A 24,318-nucleotide genomic window follows, 5' to 3' on the forward strand; every position below is an offset into this window, starting at 1 on the left:
GGATACAAGTGTTACACTCAGAAAAAGATTTTAAAAAACTCAAACATGTTAATAATTTCTTGGAATAAAAGGGGCAATAATAATGAAGTACTCACATATTAAAAATGGATAACAAGAATACATGACCATTCCCCTCCAAAGAATTTCCATATCTAAAAGAGCTTGATTTCAGACTCTGAACATTTAATGAATATGAAGTCAGGAGTGAAGGAAATGTGGAAAAATGGGTCAGGAGTGAAGGAAATATGGAGAAATGGACACAAAGTTTCTAATAATGCCATTGCTGTAGATTTTATTCTTCAACTTCCATACTTCCAAACTAATTTGTTCAGTCAATAGTAGCAAGGGAATAGGCTTTAAGACAGGGGAACACATCTACCAGCAACTTGGTTCTCAGAACTGTACACTACCAAGTAACTTGCAAGTTAAGTAGAGTGAGACAGGATCCAAATTCGGACTTTGAGATTCAAATGGTATTGTTTATCACTACAAAACTGGATTGTTTCTTTGCAAGTTTACTTGAGCAAAAGAAAAGAGCATACAATGATTCATTGCTAAATGGGCAATACTTTTCTACTGCTTGGATTTATAAACAGTGAATATTAAACCATCAATCCAAATCAACGTGCATGCATCTTGGGGTACATTTAACAATTACATTAGTATATTTATTAAAACAATAAATAATGTGACATCCAATACACAAATGCATAATACCATTACATCAAATTAATCACAGGAAATGACAAATCCATTAAACTCTGAACAGGAATATTTACTTAAATTTACCAAATTTATATAAATGCTCTAAGAGACTGTACTAAAGCATTTGAAATGCTTAAGTTGCAAGAACTGTATAACTGCAAAGTCTTCAAAAGCCTAGACTATTCACATAAAAAGGAAAGTTAAGGTTAATGTGGGTCCCTTAAACATCAAGGCAGGAGAATTACATGGAGGATAATGAATAGATTTTCCCCTATTTGGTTGTTATAGAATACTGTGAAAGCCATTTTGTTTGTACTCCAGGCATTCACCCTCTACCATTATCACTAATTTGACTTGTCTAGTCTATATGCAGATTAAAATCTACCATGATTACTCTATTAGTCCTGTTACACAATTCTCCAATTTCCTGATTTATGCCGTGCCCATCTTACAGCTATTATTTGGTTGTCAATAAATTACCTCTATCAATTTTTATGGCTTTTTTTTTTAAACCATGCTGTTTCTTACCATGACTCAAAGTAATTCCAATACTGCAAAATTATCTGCCAAACCAAGGTTATTTTTCACTAGAGTACTGCTCTCATCTTTATCTTTATCCCATCTTTTTTTTCTTATTGCCCATTTTTCCTTCTGTCAAATATCCTTGAACATTCAAAGTTCCAGTGGCCACACTTCCTTAACGGCAATTAGATTAAATCCAATTTTTTTTTGTGTCTACTTTATCATCTATCTTGCAAATACTGGGGATAATTAAATAAAGCAATTTTAATTCTGCCACTGTGACATTCTACCCTATTACATTTACTTATTTCTTTATTTGCAGTTTGTCTTTTTGCACATTGGTTGTTTGCCAGTCTTTGTGTAGTTTTTCATTGTTTTTTGTATTTCTCAGTTCTACTGTGGATGCTTGCAAAAAAATTAATCTCAAGGTAGTAATTGGTTCCATGTACACCCTATCCTCGTTACATGCATCTTCAGACAATGCGGATTCACAGTTACGCAAGGAACCTATTTCTACCAACTTCTCCTTATATGCGTCCAAAACTCAGTTATGTGAGGAGCACTGCTTTCCCGCCAATACAAGTCATATGCGCATGCCTCACAGTCTCACTGTTGGGATGAGAAGCACTGCTTTCCCGCTAATACAAGTCAGGTACCCGTACCTCACAGTCTCACTCCCGCCAGTCTCTCATTGGTTTTGGCAAGGTGTGGATGTGCCATCTTGCACTCTTAAACTTTTGAGTTTTTAACCTACAGTGCACTGATTTTGTGCTTGAAATATTTAACTATTCCTCCTAAGCATCCGATGTCAATTCCTGGGCCATCAGCCAAGCAGCAGAGAACCACTTAAACACTTGGAAAAAAAAAGTTGGAATTATAAACAGGGCAGTGTTAAGTGAAGGTAACATAGTTCTGGGACGCTACTGCTGGGAACAGAATCTTGCCTTTAAAGTTCTTTTGTTGCTTGACAATGCGCCAGCCCATCCTAAACATTTGTACAACATTCATCTTAACAGTGCATTTCCTGCCGCCTAACACAACATCACTGATTCAACCACTCAACCAAACTGTGATCTACATTCAAGACGTATTTTTTACGGTGAACTCTCTCTCAAATGCTGCAAGCAACAGACGATTTGGAAAATCCCGGGAGTTTACCAACAGTGAGGGAATAGTGGAAGTCGGAACACTTGGCGCAAATGATGATGGACATTTTTAGAATTTAGAATGGAGTCAGCATTTCAGTCATTCCCTGCAGTCAACCCTTCTTCCCTGCAAGCAAATTAATGCTGAAAAACAAAATGCTGCCAAACAACCCTCACCACTTTCTTCAAACCGGTGTCATCTCCTGCTGCCAGCAGTTCTGAGAGTTCTGTGAGTCTTCCTTCACCCCTTGCTGTGCTTGATATGATCCTGACGACCCACAACCATCCACTTCATCTATGTAAAACTTCCTGGCACCACAACAACCACTCATCTCCAGGAGCAAATACACCTGCCACTGTTGGTGAGTACTATACACCCTAGTATGTTAACTTTCTATGATTTATTAGGTTGACTATTACCTTAAATTGATTAAATATAATACGAATGTTGCCTTGTGGTACTGCTTTTGTGTCTCTGTCGTATTGGTATGAAAATGTGAATAAATTACAGATAAAGCATATTTAGGAAGCCCTTTGGAACGCATCCCTATTTTCTCCAGTAATTATTCACATTATGCGTTTTCATACTATACATTGACTGCGAGAAATCATAACGAGGATAGGGTATTCTTAGATAATAATTTACTTTGAACATACATTGAATCCATTTGTAGCTCACCTTTTTTCCCTGCAGCATACTACTTTTTCAACTTCTACTTCTTGGTTTGTTCTACACTTAATATGCAAGCAACATCGTTGCTACCAAAAATTATTAAGGTCAGTACATATAGAAATGATGATCACCTTGTGGGGGATATTGGATGGTCAGTATTTAAGACCCCTATGTCAGAACATACACTACTGTTCAAAACATCAACTATCCCACAGCTGCAGCTCAACCCAGAATTCCTCCAGCAGTTTGGTTTGTTGTTCCAGATTAAGTCTCCCGTCTTCTTGATGCTTATCCTGGCTAGGAAGCCCAGAAGCAGAGATCAGTCTCAAAATAAGGGATTAGTCTTTCAGCACGCAGATAAGAGATTTCTTCACTCAGAAGGTAGTAAATCTCTACCCTGGAGGCTGCGGTGGTTCAGTCAGCAGGTATTTATTTTATGTACAGTTTTGACATCCTAGGAAGATGGGCTTAGTAACAGAAAGTGGCAAAGTTAAAGATCAACCATGATCTTAATAAGTTATATGCAATAAGAAATAAAAGGAGGAGTAGGCCATTTCTTATGTTTTGTATGATAAATCACCAGTTAAACTTAGCAGAGCATTAGGGCTGATCCATGCAAGAATTAACATTTTTAAAACTGTAAAATCTTAAAGCACTTACTACTCTAACAATCAACTTTTAGTTGTGAAATACTATTCTCTAGGTTCCTGTTTTTTAAAAAATGAACTTTCTAATAAATTGGCTTATTATTGTCCACGTACTGAGGTACAGTGAAAACTTGTATGCTGTTCAACAGTGCATTAGGTTGTACAAGGTGAAATAACAGAGTACAGAACAAAGTCTTACAGTTAAAGGTGGTGCAGTGCAGGTAAACAACAAGGTCATAAGGTAGATTGTGAGGTCAAAAGTTCATCAGATTACACTAGGAGACATTTTAATTGGCTTATTAAAGTGGGACAGAAGCTGACCTCGAGCCTGATGCTACGCGTTTACAGGCTTTTGCACTTTCTGCCTGATGGGAGAAGAGAGAATGCCCAGGGTGGGTGGGTCATTGATTATGCTAGCTACTTTACAAAGGCAGTGAGAAAGGTAGGTGAGTTTCCGTGATGTACTGAGTTCTGTCCGCTATTCTATTTCTTGCAGTTACTGGCAGAAGAGCTGCCATACCAAGCTGTGGTGCATCTGGAGAAAAATGTTTTCTATGGTTGGGGTCAATGGGAACATGCCAATTCTGAGGAAGAGGAGACACTGGTGAGCTTTCTTAGCTGTAGTGTAAATGTGATTGGACAAGACAAGCTATTGGTGATGTTTACTCCTAAGAACTTGAAGCCCTCTCGACCTCAGCACCACAGGAGCTTGTGCACCACACTTCCTGAAGTCATAACCAGCTCTTTTGCTTTGAAGACATTGAGGGAAAGGATATTGTCACCAGGCTATTCCCCTCCTGGCCTCTGACCCAGGACGTGCTCTCTTCTCACTGCTGTCATCAGGAAGAAGGTACAGAGCCTTGGGAGTCACACGACCAGGTTCAGGAACCTCAGCCATCAGGCTCTTGAACTAACTAGAATAACTTCACTCAACTCCACTTGCCCCATCATTGAAATATTTCCACAATCAAAGGTTTCACTTTCAAGGCCTCTTCATCTCAGGTTCTCAATATCTATTGCTGATTTATTTATATTGTTTCCTCTTTTTGCATTTGCAAAGTTTGTTGTCTTCTGCATGCTGGTTGAACACCCTAGCTGGGTGGTCTTTCATTGATTTTGATGTTATTATTCTATAGAATTATTGAGTATGCCTACAAGAAAATGAATCTCAGGGTTGTAGATGGTAACCTACATACTTTGATAATAAAATTTACTATGAACGTATCGTTATTTGACATGCGGCCCACTACAATGGTATCACCTGCAAACATAAAGATGGAGTTAGAACAAAAACGAGCATCAATTGTGAAAGTATAGTCTGTAGAGTAAGGAGCTGACGATGCAGCCATTTGAGGCATCAGTGTTGAGAATAATCATGGCAGAGCTGTTGCTGCCTATCCTTACTGATGCGACCAGTTGGTCAGAAAGTCCAGGATTCAGGTGCAGAGGGGGGAGTACACGGTCTGAGTTTGTTAGTATGTTTGGAATTATACTATTGATATAATAGTGTATCATATATCAAGCTGTAGTCAAACAATATTCTAACACAGATGGTTTTTACTGACCAGATGTTCCAGAGATGACTGTAGTGCCTGGGTTACATTATCTGCCATAGACCTGGTTTGGCAGTACGCAGGAGGTCCAGTGTACCATTACCAGACTCTCAGAGCCTCTAGACCACGAGTTCCCTACCTGGGATCCATGGGCCCCTTGCTTCCATGGCATAAAAAAGGTTAAGAACCCCTTTTCTAGACGACAATCATTGGGGCATGTTACTGTGCTTTTCTGAGGTACCAGGTTGATAGTGGTCTTCTTAAAGTAGATGGGCATCTCAGATTGAAGCAGGCAAAACTAAAAAACATCTGTACATTAGCTGATCTGTACAGAATCTAAGGACATGGTGATGGATACCATCTGGGCCAGATGCTTGCCACAGGTTCACTCTCTGGAAGATTGATCTTGTGTCTACAGGATGGGTGGTGATACTGCAATCCCCTTCTGTTCAAACTGTGCATAGAATGCATTAAGTTCTTGGGATGTGATGCTCTGTTATCAGCATTGTTGCTCGACTTTAAACTAACTTTCTTTCCCTCAGTCCCATCTTTCCTTGTAATTTACTTTTATCTCTTGTGCTCATTTTAGACAGAATTCCTAACCTACTCATTTGGTATGGACTTCTTGCCTCAGTAACAATTCTTTATTTAGGTTGATTGAGGAGTTGCTCAGTGACCTGTTAACATATTCCTCAAACAATTTACTACATCAACCAAGTTCTAGTGCGAAATATGCTGGCAAGTGCAATAAAGAGATCACTTACTACTGATAAAACCCAACAAATGCCACAATGTTGACAAATTGTTAAAGAAAATAAAGTATTACCTGAAATTTGATAGGACAAATGTGCTGAAGTCATAGGCAGGAACCAACTCACTATTAAAAAAATAAATCAAATTTAAAAATAGCCTTATTGTAATTAAAGTTGCAATTAAATATTCAATCCATCTGTATCCACTCATTCAGAGGCATAACATAAAAACAGCACTCCCATGTTATTCTGAAATTAATTTGTATCAATATCCCATTTGTTTTTATACTTGAATGTACAATATACCTATTTAGGGATGTCTTGATAAGACATGGGAATCAACGTGATTTGTAATGTATTAACAAATCACAATATTCTTGAAGGTAATAGATAGAATTTCAAAGATGTACCCAACATCATAGCTTGCCAGTTTCACCAAATTTGCTGTGCTACTTTATCTGCAAATGGAGGGGCAGATTGAGGGGAACATCATGCAAGGACAGAACACTTATTTCTTTGCTCTTGATCCCTATCTTGGCTGTCCAAATATCAAAGCAAAAATTTATTAGAGCCAAAAATAAAATAGTTGGTAGAAAAGGAAATTGGGAGCAGAAAAATGAATTGAATTTTTAAAATGGTTCAAATTCATTCACCTTATGCATCAGCTCAGAGACTAGAAAATTGAATAAAGTGTCTCACAGCATACCCCAGCTCTAAGACAGCATTTAAACATTGCTCCTGCCCAATTCAGGTACAAGTTTCCAAAACGACCATTCATCATCCATATGAAAATACGAACAAAGTGAAAGCAGATCTGGTATCAGAGACCTCCGCTTTCTTTCCAATCAGGGCTTTAAAGCAGATCTGGTATCAGAGACCTCCGCTTTCTTTCCAATCAGGGCTTTAAAGCAGATCTGGTATCAGAGACCTCCGCTTTCTTTCCAATCAGGGCTTTAAAGCAGATCTGGTATCAGAGACCTCCGCTTTCTTTCCAATCAGGGCTTTAAAGCAGATCTGGTATCAGAGACCTCCGCTTTCTTTCCAATCAGGGCTTTAAAGCAGATCTGGTATCAGAGACCTCCGCTTTCTTTCCAATCAGGGCTTTAAAGCAGATCTGGTATCAGAGACCTCCACTTTCTTTCCAATCAGGGCTTTAAAGCAGATCTGGTATCAGAGACCTCCGCTTTCTTTCCAATCAGGGCTTTAAAGCAGATCTGGTATTAGAGACCTCCGCTTTCTTTCCATTCAAGGCTTTCATCCATATGAAAATACGAACAAAGTGAAAGCAGATCTGGTATCAGAGACCTCCGCTTTCTTTCCAATCAGGGCTTTAAAGCAGATCTGGTATCAGAGATCTCCGCTTTCTTTCCAATCAGGGCTTTAAAGCAGATCTGGTATTAGAGACCTCCGCTTTCTTTCCATTCAAGGCTTTCATCCATATGAAAATACGAACAAAGTGAAAGCAGATCTGGTATCAGAGACCTCCGCTTTCTTTCCAATCAGGGCTTTAAAGCAGATCTGGTATCAGAGATCTCCGCTTTCTTTCCAATCAGAGCTTTACTTGAAACATCAGAAATCCTCATTGAAAAATGCAGGCAATCTTGTTCTCATCTACAACTTAATGTAACCACTAGATGGGGTACAAGTCCATCCCAACTCTTCGCGAGTGAAAGCGGCACCTTCCATTGGACATCATCCAGTAAGGAACAGCATTTCTTACAAAAAGCAAAACAGTCAACTTTTCTATAGAATTAATACACAAAAAAATAACCAGGTTGGGAGAGAAAAAAATCCATATTCTTCAAAACTCAATATAAAACTATTTCTACACTGCAAGATGAGAAACAATTATAGCAACAAAAACATTTTCTTCCCCCTACTTCTCCACATCATATCCCATAAACACCAAACCTAATCTTGCAGCAAACAATTGAACTAAAACTAATGAAATAAAGCATCAGAATCTATATACCAGATCTATATAGATGTAGATCAATATAGATTTACATCTATACATGTAGATCTGTATCTACATATATCTGAAAAGTGGAAGGCAAGAACTTGTGTAAAATATTGGAGGGAGCAGGGATGGAAAAAGGTAGAAACGAGGCAAAAAAACAAACAGAAATATACAATCCAAAGTGTACTGAACGTCTGCAAACAAACTGCTTAAGAGATAGAGATAAATATCTATTCCTCTATTATCAGTATGTTGCTCAAGTTCAAAATGATACATACTTTTTCTCTTCATACAAGTCCAATAAACAGCTGCATTATCTTCACATTTATTACAAATTGTCTTACTGTAGTATTGTAGTACCTGGTGAAATCTGGTGGGACAGGTGTAGTGACAAAGGAAGCCATGGGTTTACGATGCACTTGCTGAAACATCAACAGGATTTTTTGACTTTTCACAATTAGTTCACTTTTACTGCAGGATCGCAGCTGCAGGAAACAAAATTATTTAGGACAGGTGTCAATTCAGAAATAGTCTTACAAGTATCAGATGAGAACAGCAACATAAAACACTCAAGTTTTGAACCTTGTTGTTTGCACTCTGTCTTTCTTTGAAGTTGCTGGGAAATCATCTCACAGGCACTGTTCATCTCCTTAGTGCCTTACCCAAATAGCCATACTTCAGGAGGGAACCAGGATGGTGCCATCAACTTACTACACAATTATAGCCAAGGACACTGCTGCCCTCATTCATACTTTCACCATTAGATTTTAAACCAACAACTTTAGCAATATCAAGGTTGTATCAGCAAGCTCATTATAATCCAGGGGGGGGGAAAAAAAAATCACATTTATGACAGGCAATGAATGGTTCAGTCATGCACTACTCATTAAATGTGTCAACCAAGCCACTGCAACAGTTAGCTTTAATATCACTTTTTCCTGAAATAAATTGAGCTCAATCTATCATGAGCTCTTAAAGAACTGTCAATTCCAACTTTGGCGATCCAAGTAAGTTTTATTATTTTACTTCTACTTCTGGGTTACCTGATGTTCTACTTCTTGTAACAGTGACTCAAGCAGCTCAGTTTCCTGGGTCAGCGATCTCTTCTGACCTAGGAAAAAAGATTTAAAAGTCACGTTGAGAGATTTATACATTCCCTATCAATCACATGTGCATCAAAACATACAGTGAAATGTATCGTTTGCGTTGACAACCAACACAAACTGAATATGTGCTGGAGGCAGCCCACAAATGTCGCCACACATTCCGCTGCCAACATAGCATGCTTTCAGATATGGCTTCAATATCTATGCCATACCGATAACATCTACAGATGCACCTGGATTGATCTATACCAGACCTACAGGAAGGACATCTTACAAAAACACATGGATCATTTCTAAATGATATATAAACAGCACCCAAATATTTCTATTGTACAGTGTGTTGGTTTTCTCCAGGCGCTTTGGTTTCTCCGACAGTCCAAAGACATACTAGTAGGTTAACTGGTTATTGAAAATAGTCCTGTGATTAAATTAGGGTTAAATTGGGGTTGTTGGACAGCACAGCCCAAAGGGCCTATTTATAAATAATAAAGAAATCCCCTAAAGGAGCATTTGCAGTGTTGAGATCCACCTTCTTGATAGATGATCATAGGAATACGAGGGAAGTCAGAAACTAAGCCCATTGGGTGGTGTTGCATAGCTTCAAATGTTCTGAATCAGAAATACACAGAAGTGGACCAGATTAATCTTGTAGGTTAATCTCATTTTTTGGGCTTTGGCTCATCAAGCATACAGACAGGAACTTTTTAAAAAATGCAATGATAGCTTGTATTCACTACTTAATCCAAATCCCCACTACTTATTGAATGGAAAAGAAATTAAGGTAACTCTGCCCATTGATAGAGGAAAAAGATCATTCCTGTCCACCCCAAGACTCAATTATATATAACTCTGTTTATTATTCCACATAATTACAAGTTCTCCGTTCATTACAACATCTACAGAGCTCCAGTGCTACAACATTCTCCCAGTAACTTAGTAACTAGTACTGTACACAGTACTCCAGTCAAGGCTCAACTAATGCCATTGTTTTTAAAGAACAGCCCCAATATTTTGCACAACACACACAAAATGCTGGAAGAACTCAACAGGCCAGGCAGCATCTATGGAAACGCATATGGTCGATGCTTTGGGCTGACCCTTCATCAGGATGAGGAGTCAGAGTTAGAAGGTGGGGGTAGGGGCTTCTTTTAGAAGTGTGAACTCACCACTAAGACACTTATCCTAACTAGTCCACTAGCATCATCTTGTTCATTATCAACCACACTACCAATTTGGTATCATTGTCATATGTCTGTGATAAAAAACTAAAATAATGCAGATGTATAATCGCACAAAGCATAGGCCTCAATTCTGCACCCTGTGGATCCCACCACATACACCACTAAAACTTACCTAGTATCACCCATTGCCTTTCTTGATTAAAACATTCTTAAGCCAAGTTTAAACTTTTGCTTGGTTTTTACGTTCTTGGTTAATTTGCCATAAGAAACTTCAGCAAATGTCTCCCTACATTTGGTATGCAAGGCATCAACTTAGACATGGCTCAAAATAAAAATTCATGTTAGTCAGGCCCTACATACCCTTAAATCCACACAGAGCATCGTTGATCAACTTGTGCTATTTCTCCCTTTTAAACTTTTCTATGGACAGTACATACATTAATTCCCACAAGTGTTGGACTAGGTGAGGCACTATTCTAGAGAAATAGTTTCTTTTTGGAAATTAACATTTCTCCATAAGTATGTATAGCATACCCATTAGTGTGAACAGTTTATTTTTCAGGTGTGTATCCAGTCTTGCAGTTATCATTTCCACGGCATTCCTAATCTCTCTCACACGCTCATCTTTTGCACTATTTACTGCTTCCACATTTCTCTCCTGGGTACAAAATAAACATTATTAAATCTGCACCATTATGCAAAAACTTGTAGTTAAACAAAGATTGCATGGAACTCACAGCATAGCAATACACCAAGCTAATATTTAAGCATCACACAAGTTTCCTTCCATCCTACCATTCTTCAATTTCTTTAATTAACCTCAGTACCAAGCTCCACCTCAACTTCATTCTGTCAGAAAATTCAATAAGGTAATGTGTTTAGATATATTAAAAAACTATTATATTTATTAGTGACAATTTATTGTCCCTAGCTTTGATTACCTTTTTTTAAAAAATTGAAAACCTGCAATAATTACTCACTGCAGAACATCTGTAAATCTGCTGATATCATAATTTGGACATTACAGTTAATCAGTTATGCTCTCAAATTATAAAAAGTTAGGAATGCAAGCCAATTAGCAATTACCCAATGCGAGAAGACAAAACCTATGGTGAGTTCATCCAAGCAGAAAGTTCTATACAGGATTATAATGAATATTATGATAGTTTGTCCAAATCTAGGCGATATTTTTACATATTTACTATGTATTAATGCTTATTTTTAAATGGGAATCCAACTCTCTTCTTCAACCAAGATGAAATGGCAGATGTCAACCCACAAAATACAAATTCTTGAGGGGGAAAAAAAAGCAGCTCAGCAGAGTTGCAGTCAGATCGATGGTGGCTTCGTACATCTGGGATCTGGACTCACACCCAGACTACACTGACACAATGGTCTCCACTACAGAAAGCTTCATGAAGAAAATAGTCCAGATATTATTCTGTTCAGAATACAGAAATATCAAGTCATAGTTTGAGCAGTAATACTTTCTTCCCACCCCCCCCCAAAGATTAAAATTTAAGCTGCATGAGATTGACATCAATTTTCAGAGTTTAAAAAGTGCCACAAAAAGTTCCATAAACTAGTTAAAAATGACACTGGCAACTTTCTTACTATCAATCATCAACCAAAAATCAGCAGAATTGTTAGCTAGTTACTACTTATTCTGGTCTGTAGAAACATAGAAGAAACTGGCCACTGCACGCATCTACATTAGAGTATTTATCAGTACTTTCTTGGTTTTGTAGGAACATGGAAATAATAAAAGTTCTTTGCATTCTTTTAAGCCTTTCGAATTCAAAACCGGTCAGGTGTCTGAGCCACTGACTGCCATACACGACTGCACAGAAATATTCACTCTTTCAAATAAAGTGTTCAAGATTCAAAAGTAAACACTTTCCTGCTTCCCACTGCCATTCATCAATACCAAAATCCCACTCTACACAAAAACTCATCCAGGAAAATTCTGGGTTACTGTAAGCTTGTAAGCTTCTGAGCACAGAATTAGGGAATGCCAGTTCTCATTGCTCTAAAATGCCTGCTTACTACTGAATGAATCAGCTGAAGCCCATTTTAGACCACCGATGACTACAACCTTATTTCATAGCACGCTACTATGCTATTATAGTATGATACTATACTGCATTAACATTTTCATAACCTATTGAATACAAAGAAAAAATCAAGTAAGTTTCAGAAATTACAAGAGAAACAAATTGCATGCTAAGTGATTAGTCAGTGAAGTTTGAGTGAAGAAATCTAGTTCTGGAAAAACAATGCATAGTGGGATGACAGGAATATTGACTCATAAAGAGAGGAGAATTTGTAGATCTGAGAATTTGTAGATCTGGGAATTGACGCCAAACTAAAACTAGGAAAGCTCCAAGGGCTAGGGAGATTTTTAAAGAAATTATAAACTACTTTGCATCACAGTCAAAACTTCTATAATGTTACACAAGAAAGGCAAATAAACATCTTGCTGTATGGTACAATCACAGGTGATATTTACAGTGCTAATTGTATTAGAAACAAGCCTATACATCCAATGCAAATTCAATCTTGCAATTTGAAAACTATTGTCATACAAAAATATAGATAACGCAAAGACTCGAAAGGAACACAGAACAGGTAAAATCAGCATAGACAACTTTGGGTTATATGGTCAAGTTTAGTGGATCGGCATTTCCCCTTTATCACCTTACCACTTCTTGAACTAAACTTATCAGCTCCATCAGTCGACGTCGCAACTTTGCCACTTCATCATTCACCTTGGTCACATGTTGATCATAAACCTCAGCTAATGGCTTGAATGTGTGACCTCCATGCTGCAATGAAAACAGACAATCACTGTTTCAAAGGAGAGAAGAAAATGATGATCCATTATTTATTAAAGCAATGTAGATACAGGGAGAGGCCTGAGCAACTCTTGCTTCGATTTTTTGTGTTCTTATTTACAAGATAGCTGAAGGTAAAGAAAATAAATGGAGCACTGTGGGTGAATTAAAAACCTAATGATATTTTTTAGTTCTTATCTACTTATCAAAGAGAAATTTCAGCTACTTTCAGAGCAGGCGACTTGAAACTACATCAGTTTGTCAATGATCTTGCACACATAGTTCTACAGTTGTCAGGAAAATGCTACAATCACTTAAGCAAGTGTTAACACCACTTAGAAAAGATAATTAGGCATAGTCAACATGGTTTAATGGAAAGGAAATCCTGTTTATCTAATTCGTTTCTACAAGCATGGTAGAAACAGGATCTGGAATTCCCAAGGCATTCAATAAGGTATCACGCAAGTTGACAGAACAAACTAAGTCTGAGAACAGAGACTGGTTAACAGGTAGGAAAGAAAGAGTAGGCATAAAACACGTAATTTTCAAATTGCCAAGCTTTAACAGAGTGCCTCAGGAATCAATGCTCTATTAGTACTCGCTGTGTCAAAATCCAGGACTCCTTAAATAATCATGCTGTGGGAGTAAATTCACAAGTCAGTGAATCACCACATTCAAAGCCCGTGAAGACAGGTATTAAATTTTGACCTTGCTAGTAAAAGTGCACATCCTGTACAAGTAAAAACACTTTTCTAATGATTACTTGATTTCAAAGCAGCACACTAATCAAAGAGCCTTGTTTTCTTGCAGTAGTTGAGACAAGCCAATTGAAGTTAGGATGACAGCTTAATATTGTTTACAGCTAAAAACCTAATAAAACATTTTCAGGCCAAGTGAATGTAGAAATATTTGTCTCTGGTGTACCTACCGTTCCTCCCCAAAGTGCGCATTGATGGCAGATACATTTCTTGCAAGTCCAACAGAATACACTTAGTTTCTCATGATGACTGTCACATCTGCAATAAAATATTGAAAAATTAGACGTTAAAATTTAATTCTGAAGAATTCACAATAAATTCTAATGACTCAACTTTGGAGTAAAGTTGTTTTTACGAAACAAGGGATTAAATAAGTCCAGATCAAAATATGCCTTCTGTTTCTACAGTAATTCCAAATGAAAGACATATTGGGCCATTCACACAATACATCAGCATGAACCTGCAACTTAAGGCTTTCTAAAATTTAGTCAAATTTATGGTCTCACTCAAAGATTCTGCAAGAAAGTTCACAATGGCAAATTATTTCTCGTTATTGGAAATAAGAGACTTAAAAGGCCATATGGAGAGGTTAGACAAGCTTGGATTGTTTTCTATGGAATGTCTGAGGCTGAAGGGTGATCAGTTTAAGTACGTAAAAATTTGAGGCATAAATGGGGTAGACAGCCAGAGTTTCTTCCCACCACCACCTCTGATATATCGAATACAACAGGACTTTTATTTTTTTAAAAAGGTGACAGTAAACTTTCAAGGAAATGAGAGAAGCTTGCTGTTATGTTTTTAAATTTAAATAGAGAGTGGCTGGTGCCTGTAACGTACTGCCAGGAAATGGCTGAGGCACTGTTTAAGAGGCAGTTAGACAGGCACATAAGCAGGGAACTGCAGGAAAGATCATGTTCAGGCAGATGTGCAGATTAAATTGACCTCATGGGCCAAACAAACCATTCTGTGCAATGCAGAATTTATACCCCAATCATATCCCTGTACAGATGGTCTTAACATTGTACTGTACATACAAAGTTAAAGCCTAATTGAGCTCTAGACTTTATAAAGTTCAATGTCAGTTTACCCTGTTAAATGTTGTGTTCTAGTGAATTTCACTTCTCAGGCAAAGGGTGTTAATGTCAAAGCTGATCGGGTGATTAGTTGTCAAAAACACGTATGGAGGGAAGAACAAAAAAAAATTGAGGGAGAAGGAGGCAGGAAATGATAAATTACAATTGAAATGACTAAACAAAACAGTGTGCTCCCAAGAGTTTATAATAAATGTCTATCATAATGGAAATTTTTGAGAGCTGTATGTTTGCTGTCAGTCACCTCTACCTTATCAATCACAAAAATTGACAGTGGCGGTATAAACCACAGCTGTTGTAATAAATAATAGCTATGTTATTTCATGTTATGGACTGAAGTTGAATCAGAGTTGCTCTGTAATACGTACTTTTACATTTGTATCAATGGCACAAAACATTTCCAAACAAAACAAAGGGCTGTATTTTGATCATGATCTTAGTCCTAAATACAGTGGCAAAAACTTACTTGTCTTTATCATTTTCTTCATGCTTATTGAGATTAGATAGCTGAAGAGTGTCCAGTTGTTGTGTGACTTCCTCTGCCCAACGGCAATTCACAAGCTCCCGTAGCTGAAGAGGTGCCCTACACAAAAATCAGGCATAGAATCATAACTATAATAACTGATCTGTTTACATACAGACAGTAATAAAAGACAATAGATATTTCACTAAACAAATTGTGTATAAAAGGTGAACAAGGTCTTCCTTTGTCAACTCCAGACATGCCCAGGAAGGTACCAACATGACCAAACAGGCTCTACACCTAGTTCCATATAAACAATCATTTCAACATCAAGTAAGATGAGGCAGTTTGTCATAAAACCAGAAAAATACTTGCAGGTCAGGTTGCAGCTGTGTTGAGAGAGATAGCCTAGTGATTTACTTAAATGACTTTTCAACTAGATGTGAAAAGTTAAAAGTTAGAAAGGCAAGATACAGAAGGGGTATAGGGGAAGGAACAAACAAATGTCAGCAAGAGGGTAGATGGCAAAAGAGACTCAATTACTTAAAAGATGGCAATGGGACAAGTAAGCAGCAATGAATCTAGGTGATCTAGAAGTGGGAATACAAAATCATCAGAAATTAAAGTTAATACTGAGGACAGAATTCTCTTAGTTGCCAAGATCTAGGTGCCACCACAAGCATATGTTAGAGCATGACAGATGAGTTTAAAAGAACAAAGAGGGAGTGAAACAAAGCATTAAAGATTGTCACAAACACAGTTATTCACTCTGCTGCAATGCAATTAACAAAAACAGACTTCTAGACTGAAAGTGCAGCTAAAACAGAAAGCAGTAATTACAATTGATCGAATCGTCAAATGTCATGGGCAAAAATAACCGTCAAATGTCTTGGGCAATAAGCCATTCCCAAATCATTTATTTATGCATCTATTTATGTGCAACAAATCCTGCACTACTGAATTATATTCAAATAGGTAAAAGGAGCATGACACTAAGATGAATTGCCAGTGATTATCCCCTCCACCTCCTTTTCATTCCCCATTAGTAAATAGGAAGCACAAGTATAAAGTTCTCAACATCTTAAGAATATTTTCACTTGACAGTTTGATTCTGTAAAAATATTAAAATATGTGGAGTAACAGAAGTCTTTTTAAATCCTGTCAATCTATAGAACTATCTACCTCAGAAGACTAGACCTGGAAAAACAAAACTAGAACACTTCCCGGTACTGGCAGATTATGGCACCTTCTTAGACCAAATAAAAGTTTTATAACACCAGTACTATAATTATAAAAGTTCTTACTAAACTGATGTGTATTTAGTACTGAGTAATTCCAATTTTTTGTTGCCTGCACCACGTGGAATTATAAATCTTTTACTTTTACTTGCACATAAATATCATTTATTAAATACCCTGTACTGAAATCCTGCTGATATTTGATAGAAAGAGGCAATATAACATTGTTGAAATTATGCTGCAGACTCAGAGATAAAGTTATCCATAAAATGCAACACTGTAAATTTTCATACTATTTCTCTTTGAAAACCCAAAATCAAATAGAATTATTTGAAAAGTGTAATCTAATTGCCAAATTTAAAACACTCAAAAACATTTTTCCAAGCAAATCGCATTTCATTTGTATTTGAATTCAAATGCCACTCTTCCCCAAAGCAGACAACCTGGCAACTAAACAATAATTCCAAATCTGTGTAAAATTAATCTAGAACTTAATCTGAGAGAGCCAAGCTGATGATTTTTAACATCTTAACTTTAATGATATAAAAGACAGATATAATTATTTTCACCACATTTTCATTACCATACCTGCAAAGCTCTAGAACTGTTACAACTTTAAATACACAGCGATATCTAAAAATTTGAACAATTTTGCTTCATTCCCCCTAGTCTTCAGTAATTAAGGAAGGATCTTTGGAAATAGAAAATGCTGTGGTGTAAGTATAAACTAGAGTTCTAAAGAAAGGCCAGCAAAACAATAACACTTACACTTTCCACCACTGCCTGACCATCTGAGAACTTCAATTTTCTGGTTTTATTAGATTAGAGCACAGAGGAAAATATTTGTAATTTCAAAACAAAGAAAAAAGGATGTTACCCGTACACAATTATCGACATTAAACCACAAGTTCCCAGGAGCAGAATTAGGCCATTTGGGCCAGTGAGACTGCTCCACAATTTCATCATGGCAGATTTATTGTCCCTCTCAACCCCATCTTCCTGCCTTCTCCCGTAGCTTTTGACATTCTGACTAATAAAGAACCCATCAACCTCTGCTTAAAATACACCCAATGACCTGGCCTCCACAGCTGTCTGTAGCAATGATTTTCAGATTCACTCCCATCTAATTGGACTCTTCTACAAAATGCATGACCATATACTTCCCTGCACTGCATTCCATCTGCCACTTCTTTGCCCATTCTCCCAATCTGTCCAAGTTCTTCTACAGACTTCCTGCTTCCTCAACACTGTCATTTCAATCTTCACATTGTCTGCAAACTTGGCCACAAAGACATCAATTCCATCATCCAAATCAATGACATATAACATGAAAAGAAGTGGTCCCAACACAAACACCTGCAGAATACCATTAGTCACTGGCAATCAACCAGCAAAGTTTAAAAAAAAATTCTACTCTGCCTCCTGCCAGTCAGCTAAACTTCTATCCATGCCAATATCTTTCCTGTAATACCATGGGCTCTTATCTTGTTAAACAGCCTTCGCACAAGGTTTCTGCATTTGAACAAAAGAGGCTCACAAAAAGCAGCATTAGACAGGTTGTTTAAAGATCTTAACCTAGTTTCTAGCTTTGTATAAACCCCAAGACTTCCCAGTGATGTGCTCTTACCTGCAATGCGGGCACTGGGCTCTCTGTTCTGTTAACCAACGCTGTGAAGACAAAAAAGCATTTGTAAAAGAAATAAGGCTTCCCAGATAGCATTCGAGCTCTGGTGGCCTTTTCACAAATGAGAATCACCAACACTTAGGATTCACTGTATATTTTTAAAAATGAGATCACACAACTGTGCCAACCCTATAGTGCGTGAATTCAACACAATAAACTCCAAACATTTAAAGCTGGAGTAATAGAAGGGTATGAAATGACCATCAATGAACCCACCAATATCTGTTGACTTCTGGGAATACATCTTCTCAACTAGTAAATGATCTAGTACTAAATTCAAGTTCCTCCAAGAGGACCACACTCTTATTGTGGTTTGGAGGCTTGTGTGCCTCAATGATCTGGAGAGGAATGTTGGCTGGAGTCAGGGCTTTATGCTTTGGCTCTTGGTGGAGTCACCCATGACAAACACATCAAAGGGTACAGGACAAACTAACAGTGGTCCACCTGTCTTCCAGGTTTGGGAGTTGAGCTCAGAGCCAACAAAATTGTTATGGAAACAGCAATGAAGAATCCTTCGACATCTGAGTGCAACAGTATTCCTGAGTCCCCACCCGGGACTTGCATGACTGACAGTAGTGAAAGCAGAAAAGCTACTGACACGATGATGGAAGCCCTAAACACCACCAGAGATGGAGGACCTATATTGCTGTGCTAAAAGCCAGCGGACTAACAAGCAGCAAGTAAATTTAAGCTGGTGCCCTAAACAAGTTCCATTAAAGCAAAGTGGGTTTATGTAGGTAGGAGATAACCTCAGAATTATTTAAGAAAACCGGAAGACAAAATAAAATGTACATTTCTGCACACTCTGCATGTGCGATGTTCAACTTGCTCATATGCTGCAAGCAAATAGTTTCTTGGATAACACATGTACACAGGCGCCATTATGCAGTTAGTCAGCAGTTAAACGCAGAAGCTTTACTGTTCACTAATGGATTTGTTCAGTAATGATTATAGCATACCCCAGCATTAACAGGATATTTTAAAAATAGTCAGCTGAAGCATTCAGGATGGATACCATTCCAAAAATAAAAGTATTAGTCACATCAGAAAGATCTAATCTTTCTGGTTTATTCCCACAGTTTGAATGAAAACAATTCTTTCAAAAGGCTACTACTTCATTTCATTGTCACACTGACTATGTAAATGTATGTATTATCAACACTACAGTGACACTGGAAATTTTCCAGTTGCCTTTCATTCTAAGCCTTTCCGCTTACTAACAGTTTTGATTGTATTATCCAAAATCCAACAAACACCCTTGCAATACAAGATGCATTATACATTTGGTTACACAAGAGAATCAATCTCACTGGATTAAAAGCAATCATTTCACAAGTTCTTGCACTTTAATATAAATCTTCCTCTTCCTCGATTTACATTTTCTGCTTCAAATTACAATTAATGGTTCCTATATTATCTGCAATCAAGAAGCCTTTCACAGGATTTTGGCAAAAGCATGCAACCTGGTCAATAGGAATGGCAAATTTTAAAGCAACCTATGCATGCGCATACAAAACTGGAACAGTAGTTGGGCTGCCCTGTCCTCGAGTCTGCGCTACCATTCAATAGAACCACATCGATCTCACCCCCACACTCTAACTTATCCACAGTAACTTTGTTTCCTTTGCCCATAAAGAACCTAATGACCCATCTTAAAAATACTCACCCTGATCTTCTGAGTGAAGGAATCAGATTTCCTAGACTTCCAAGATAATGAAAATTCTTCCACAACTGAAAGTCTTCTCTGACACCTTAGTAGGTAGAAGGCTGATCTGCCCAGTCCATATTCATAAGACAACTTGATCATTCCAGGTATTAATTCAGTAAACCCTCACCAGGTCACTTTCTCACATAAGGAAGCTAATATATACAAGCAGTTCCCAGGTTACGAACGAGTTCCATTCCTGAGTCCGTCTTTATGTCGGATTTGTACACAAGTCAGAACAGGTACATCCAGTATTATTTAGCATCAGTTAGTCAAACGTTTGTCTTAGTATATAGGACATATTTTACCTTTCCATGCATATAAAACACTTAAGAAACATATGTATTTTAATAATCAAACCACTGCGTTGCTTAGTAATAATTGTAGCTTTCATTAGGGCAGGGCCTTTCACATGCTCCATTATTCTCACTTTATCCTTTAAAATTGTCCCGATCGTGGACTGACTATAGCCTAACGCTTTTCTAATGACCGATGGCATTTCACCTCTTTCTGATCGCTTTATTATTTCCACTTTATTTTCAATCCTGATCGTTTTCCGTCAACAGAACAGAAACACTGTGGATTCAGCAGCAGCCACAGGCAACGAGTCCCAAGCTCCCCAGGTCCTAAAGTTCACCCACACTGAGACAGGTTAAATGGGACAAGTGAGGGTGGTGCTGACTGGAAAAAGGTGTGGGGGGGGGGGGGGGGGGTCAGGGTGAACCTTGCTAAGAAAAATTTAAGCCAAACACAAAGTTACATACTCACAGTGTTAATGGCAACCTGACCCGACTTAAGATGGCGGACGCTGACAAATTTTTAATACTATAGGCTTTATGGCAGGCCATTCATAAGTCGGATGTTCGTAACTCAGGGACTGCCTGTACACAGGTTCCCAGATGTGTTTTCACCAGCACACAACATAACCAAAGCATAGCCTTCTTTTGTTGATTATAAGTGGAAAACAATGTTTAGTTTTCCTGATTACTTCTAGTACCTATTTATTAGCTCTTCCCATTAACCTCAGATCTGCAATCTAGTGCAATTTAAAATAATGCTTTTATTATTATACCCCATTTGTCAAATCTTTGTACACTCAACATACATCTGGTGTCTCTTTATGTCCTCCGCACAATTTGCTTTCCTACCCAACATCATCAGTAAATTGAATGACAACTTTTTTGTCTTCATCCAAATGTTGTTAAGGGATACAGCACAGTAAGACATAGGAGCAGAATTAGGCCACTGGTCCATCAAGTCCACTCCACCATTCCATCATGGTTGATTTATTATCCCTCTCAACCCTATTCTCCTGCCTTCTCCCTGTACCCTTTGACACTCTTATTAACCAAGACCCCATCAACTTCCACCAAAAATATACCCAATGACAAAGCCTCCACAGTTGTCCATGGCAACTAATTCCACAGATTCACCACTGTCCAGCTAAAAAGCTTCCTCATCTTTGGTCCAAATGGATGCCACTCTATTCTGAGACTGTGCCCTCTATTTATAGACTCCCCACTATAGGAAACATCCTCTCCACATCCACCATCTGGGCCTTTCAATATTCAAAAGATTTTAATCAGAACACCCCTCCCCCCATTCTTCTAAAGTTCAGTAAATACAGGCCTAGAACCATCAAATGCTCCTCATACTTTAACCCTTTCATTCCTGGGATCATTATTATGAACCTCCTTTGGATATTCTCCAATGCCAGCCCATCCTTCTTTTAGATAAGGAGACCAAACTGCTCTCAATACTCCAACCAACTTTCTGTCTTCCCTTTTTCTGTCCAGATGAAGGGTTTTTAACCCTAAATGTTAACTGTTTCTCTTTCCAGATGCTGCCTGACCTGCTGAGCTCTCCCTCCCCCCCACCATGTTTTGTTTTTCAACAATTTTATTTTAAATTACAAAACAAGTGTGGTCTGACCAATGCCTTATAATGCTTCAGTATTTCACCTTTATGTTTACATTCTAATCTTCTCAAAATGAATGCTAACATTGCATTTGACTTCCTTATCAATAACTCAATTTTCAAGTTAACCTTTAGAGAATCCAGCACAGGGACTCCCAAATCCCTTTGCACCTCTGATTTTTAAATTTTCTCCCTGCTTAGAAAATAGACTATGCTGCTATTCCTTCTCCCAAAGGACATGACCATATACTTCCCTATACTATATTCCACCTGCCACTTACTTGCCCATTCTCCTAATCCATACAAGTCCTTCTGCAGACTCTCCCTTTCTCAGCATTACCAGCCCCTTCACCCATCTTCATATTGTCCACACACCTGGCCACAAAGCCATCAATTCAGACATCCTAATCATTGACATGAAAAGAAGTGGTCCCGACAATAACCCCTGCAGAACACCACTAGTCAATAGCACTAAAGGCCTTCTTTATTCCAACTCTCTGCCTCCTGCCAGTCAGCCAATCTTCTATCCATGCTAGTGTTCTTCCTGTAACACATGGGCTCTCATCTTGTGCAGCCTTATGTGTGGTACCTTGTCAAAGGCCTTCTGAAAATCCAACTGAACAGCATGCACTGACTCTCCTTTATCTATCTTGCCTGTTATTTCCTCAAAATAATTCCAATAGATTTTTCAGGCAAGCTTTCCCCTTAAGGAAACCATGTTGGCTTTGACCTAATTTATTATGTGCCTCTGAGTACCCTGAAACCTCTTCCCTAATGATGGGCTCCAGCAACTTCCCAACCACTGTAGCCAGGCTAACTGATCTATAATTTCCTTTCTTCTGCCTCCCTCTTTTCTTAAAGACTGGAGTGACATTTGCAGTTCTCCAGAAACATTCCAGAATCTAGTGATTTTCTTCCAGCCAAAAAGCCTGCGGTGCCCAAATATACCCATGTGACCAATTAACCTACTAATCTGCACAACTTTGGAAAGTGAGAGGAAACTGGAGTGCCTGAAGGAAACACAGGCTGTCTTGGGGAGATTGCACAAGCTCCTTCCAGACAGACAATAGTGGAATTGAATCAGTATTGCTGGCACTGTATAGGATAACACTAACAACTATGTAACCATGCCACTATTACTTATATCATGTTGATCTCCCTGCATTGATTCCTACAGCATTTCAGGTTACATCTAGTCAAAATAAAAATATGCTCGTTCAGGCTTACTCACCACTTTTCATTCATCAGGTATTTCATTCATGCCAACATGTTACCTCAAACGTTGTGAGCTCTATTTTCTGTAGTAATCTATTAAGCGCAACTTATCAAGTGGTTTCTGGAAATCCAGCATTGTGTAACAACTGATTCTCCGTACATTGCACTTCTGTGAAGAACTCCAATAAATTGGTCAAACTTACTTCTATTTCTGGTATGCTACTCAGGAACCATCCTTGTGAAATTGTACAGTTTAAGGATGGATGGATGTATAGGGATAGTTGCAAATCAGAGCACCTCCATTGAATGAAAGGGTTTAATTAACCATGCACACACATGCATGCAGCTCAGAGCATAACCATTTCTTACCCTTATGCAACTGAAGCAACAAAGTTTTGAACAGTGTGGACAAAGCCGAGCATCACGCAACTTCTCCATACAAATAAAGCACCTGAACACCTCGGCAATGCTCTAGAAAAGTAAAAGCAAAGAAAAACATAGTTACCAGATATATCAAAACTTCCAGCAGTACATTTTTTCTAAAATTTCTTCAGGACTTGGAGTGCATCAAGAATACATTTTTATGCAAAATTGTTCATAAATAGGGTGCTGGACAAGAGAACATACGTTTTGAAGGGAAGTAGAATTAAATGGTCTAGAAGCTGAAAATTTTCATAGAAAAACATAGAAACATAGAAAACCTACAGCACAATACAGGCCCTTCTGCCCACAAAGTTGTGCTGATCGTGTCCCTACCTTAGAAGTTACTAGGCTTACCTACAGCCCTCTATTTTTCTAAGCTCCATGTACCTATCTAAAAGTCTCTTAAAAGACCCTATTGTATCCGCCTCCACCACCGTTGCCGGTAGCCCATTCCATGCACTCACCACTCTCCGAGTAAAAAACTTACCCCTGACATCTCCTCTGTACCTACTCCCCAACACCTTAAACCTGTGTCCTCTTGTGGCAATCATTTCAGCCCTGGGAAAAAGCCTCTGACTATCCACACGATCAATGCCTCTCATCATCTTATACACCTCTATCAGGTCACCTCTCCTCCTCCGTCACTCCAAGGAGAAAAGGCTGAGATCACTCAACTTTTCATAAAGAATTTAAACTTTGATATTTGAAAAGTTATATTGGATTGATAGATTAAACCACAAATGAAC

The 24,318-nt window shown here is 38.1% G+C and overlaps 1 protein-coding gene across 9 annotated transcripts in view; it reads right to left on the reverse strand.

The window, feature by feature from the left end:
* Window positions 1-24,318, reverse strand: part of trim37 (tripartite motif containing 37) — a 103,089-nt gene that overhangs the window by 70,676 nt on the left and 8,095 nt on the right. For 8 of the 9 annotated variants that reach the window (XM_073053166.1, XM_073053167.1, XM_073053171.1 and 5 more), the window contains exons 4-12: window positions 23,519-23,620; window positions 18,256-18,296; window positions 15,394-15,510; window positions 14,007-14,094; window positions 12,947-13,069; window positions 10,779-10,902; window positions 9,001-9,068; window positions 8,318-8,442; window positions 6,072-6,122 (exon numbers count right to left, since the gene is read on the reverse strand). In XM_073053166.1, the coding sequence (XP_072909267.1) occupies window positions 6,072-6,122; window positions 8,318-8,442; window positions 9,001-9,068; window positions 10,779-10,902; window positions 12,947-13,069; window positions 14,007-14,094; window positions 15,394-15,510; window positions 18,256-18,296; window positions 23,519-23,620 (839 nt within the window). Of the gene's footprint in view, window positions 1-6,071; window positions 6,123-8,317; window positions 8,443-9,000; window positions 9,069-10,778; window positions 10,903-12,941; window positions 13,070-14,006; window positions 14,095-15,393; window positions 15,511-18,255; window positions 18,297-23,518; window positions 23,621-24,318 lie in introns of those variants that run through there. The other variant, XM_073053174.1, reaches the window with a different exon arrangement.

Source organism: Hemitrygon akajei, chromosome 8 (assembly GCF_048418815.1).
Source record: "Hemitrygon akajei chromosome 8, sHemAka1.3, whole genome shotgun sequence".
Lineage (NCBI taxonomy): Eukaryota > Metazoa > Chordata > Chondrichthyes > Myliobatiformes > Dasyatidae > Hemitrygon > Hemitrygon akajei.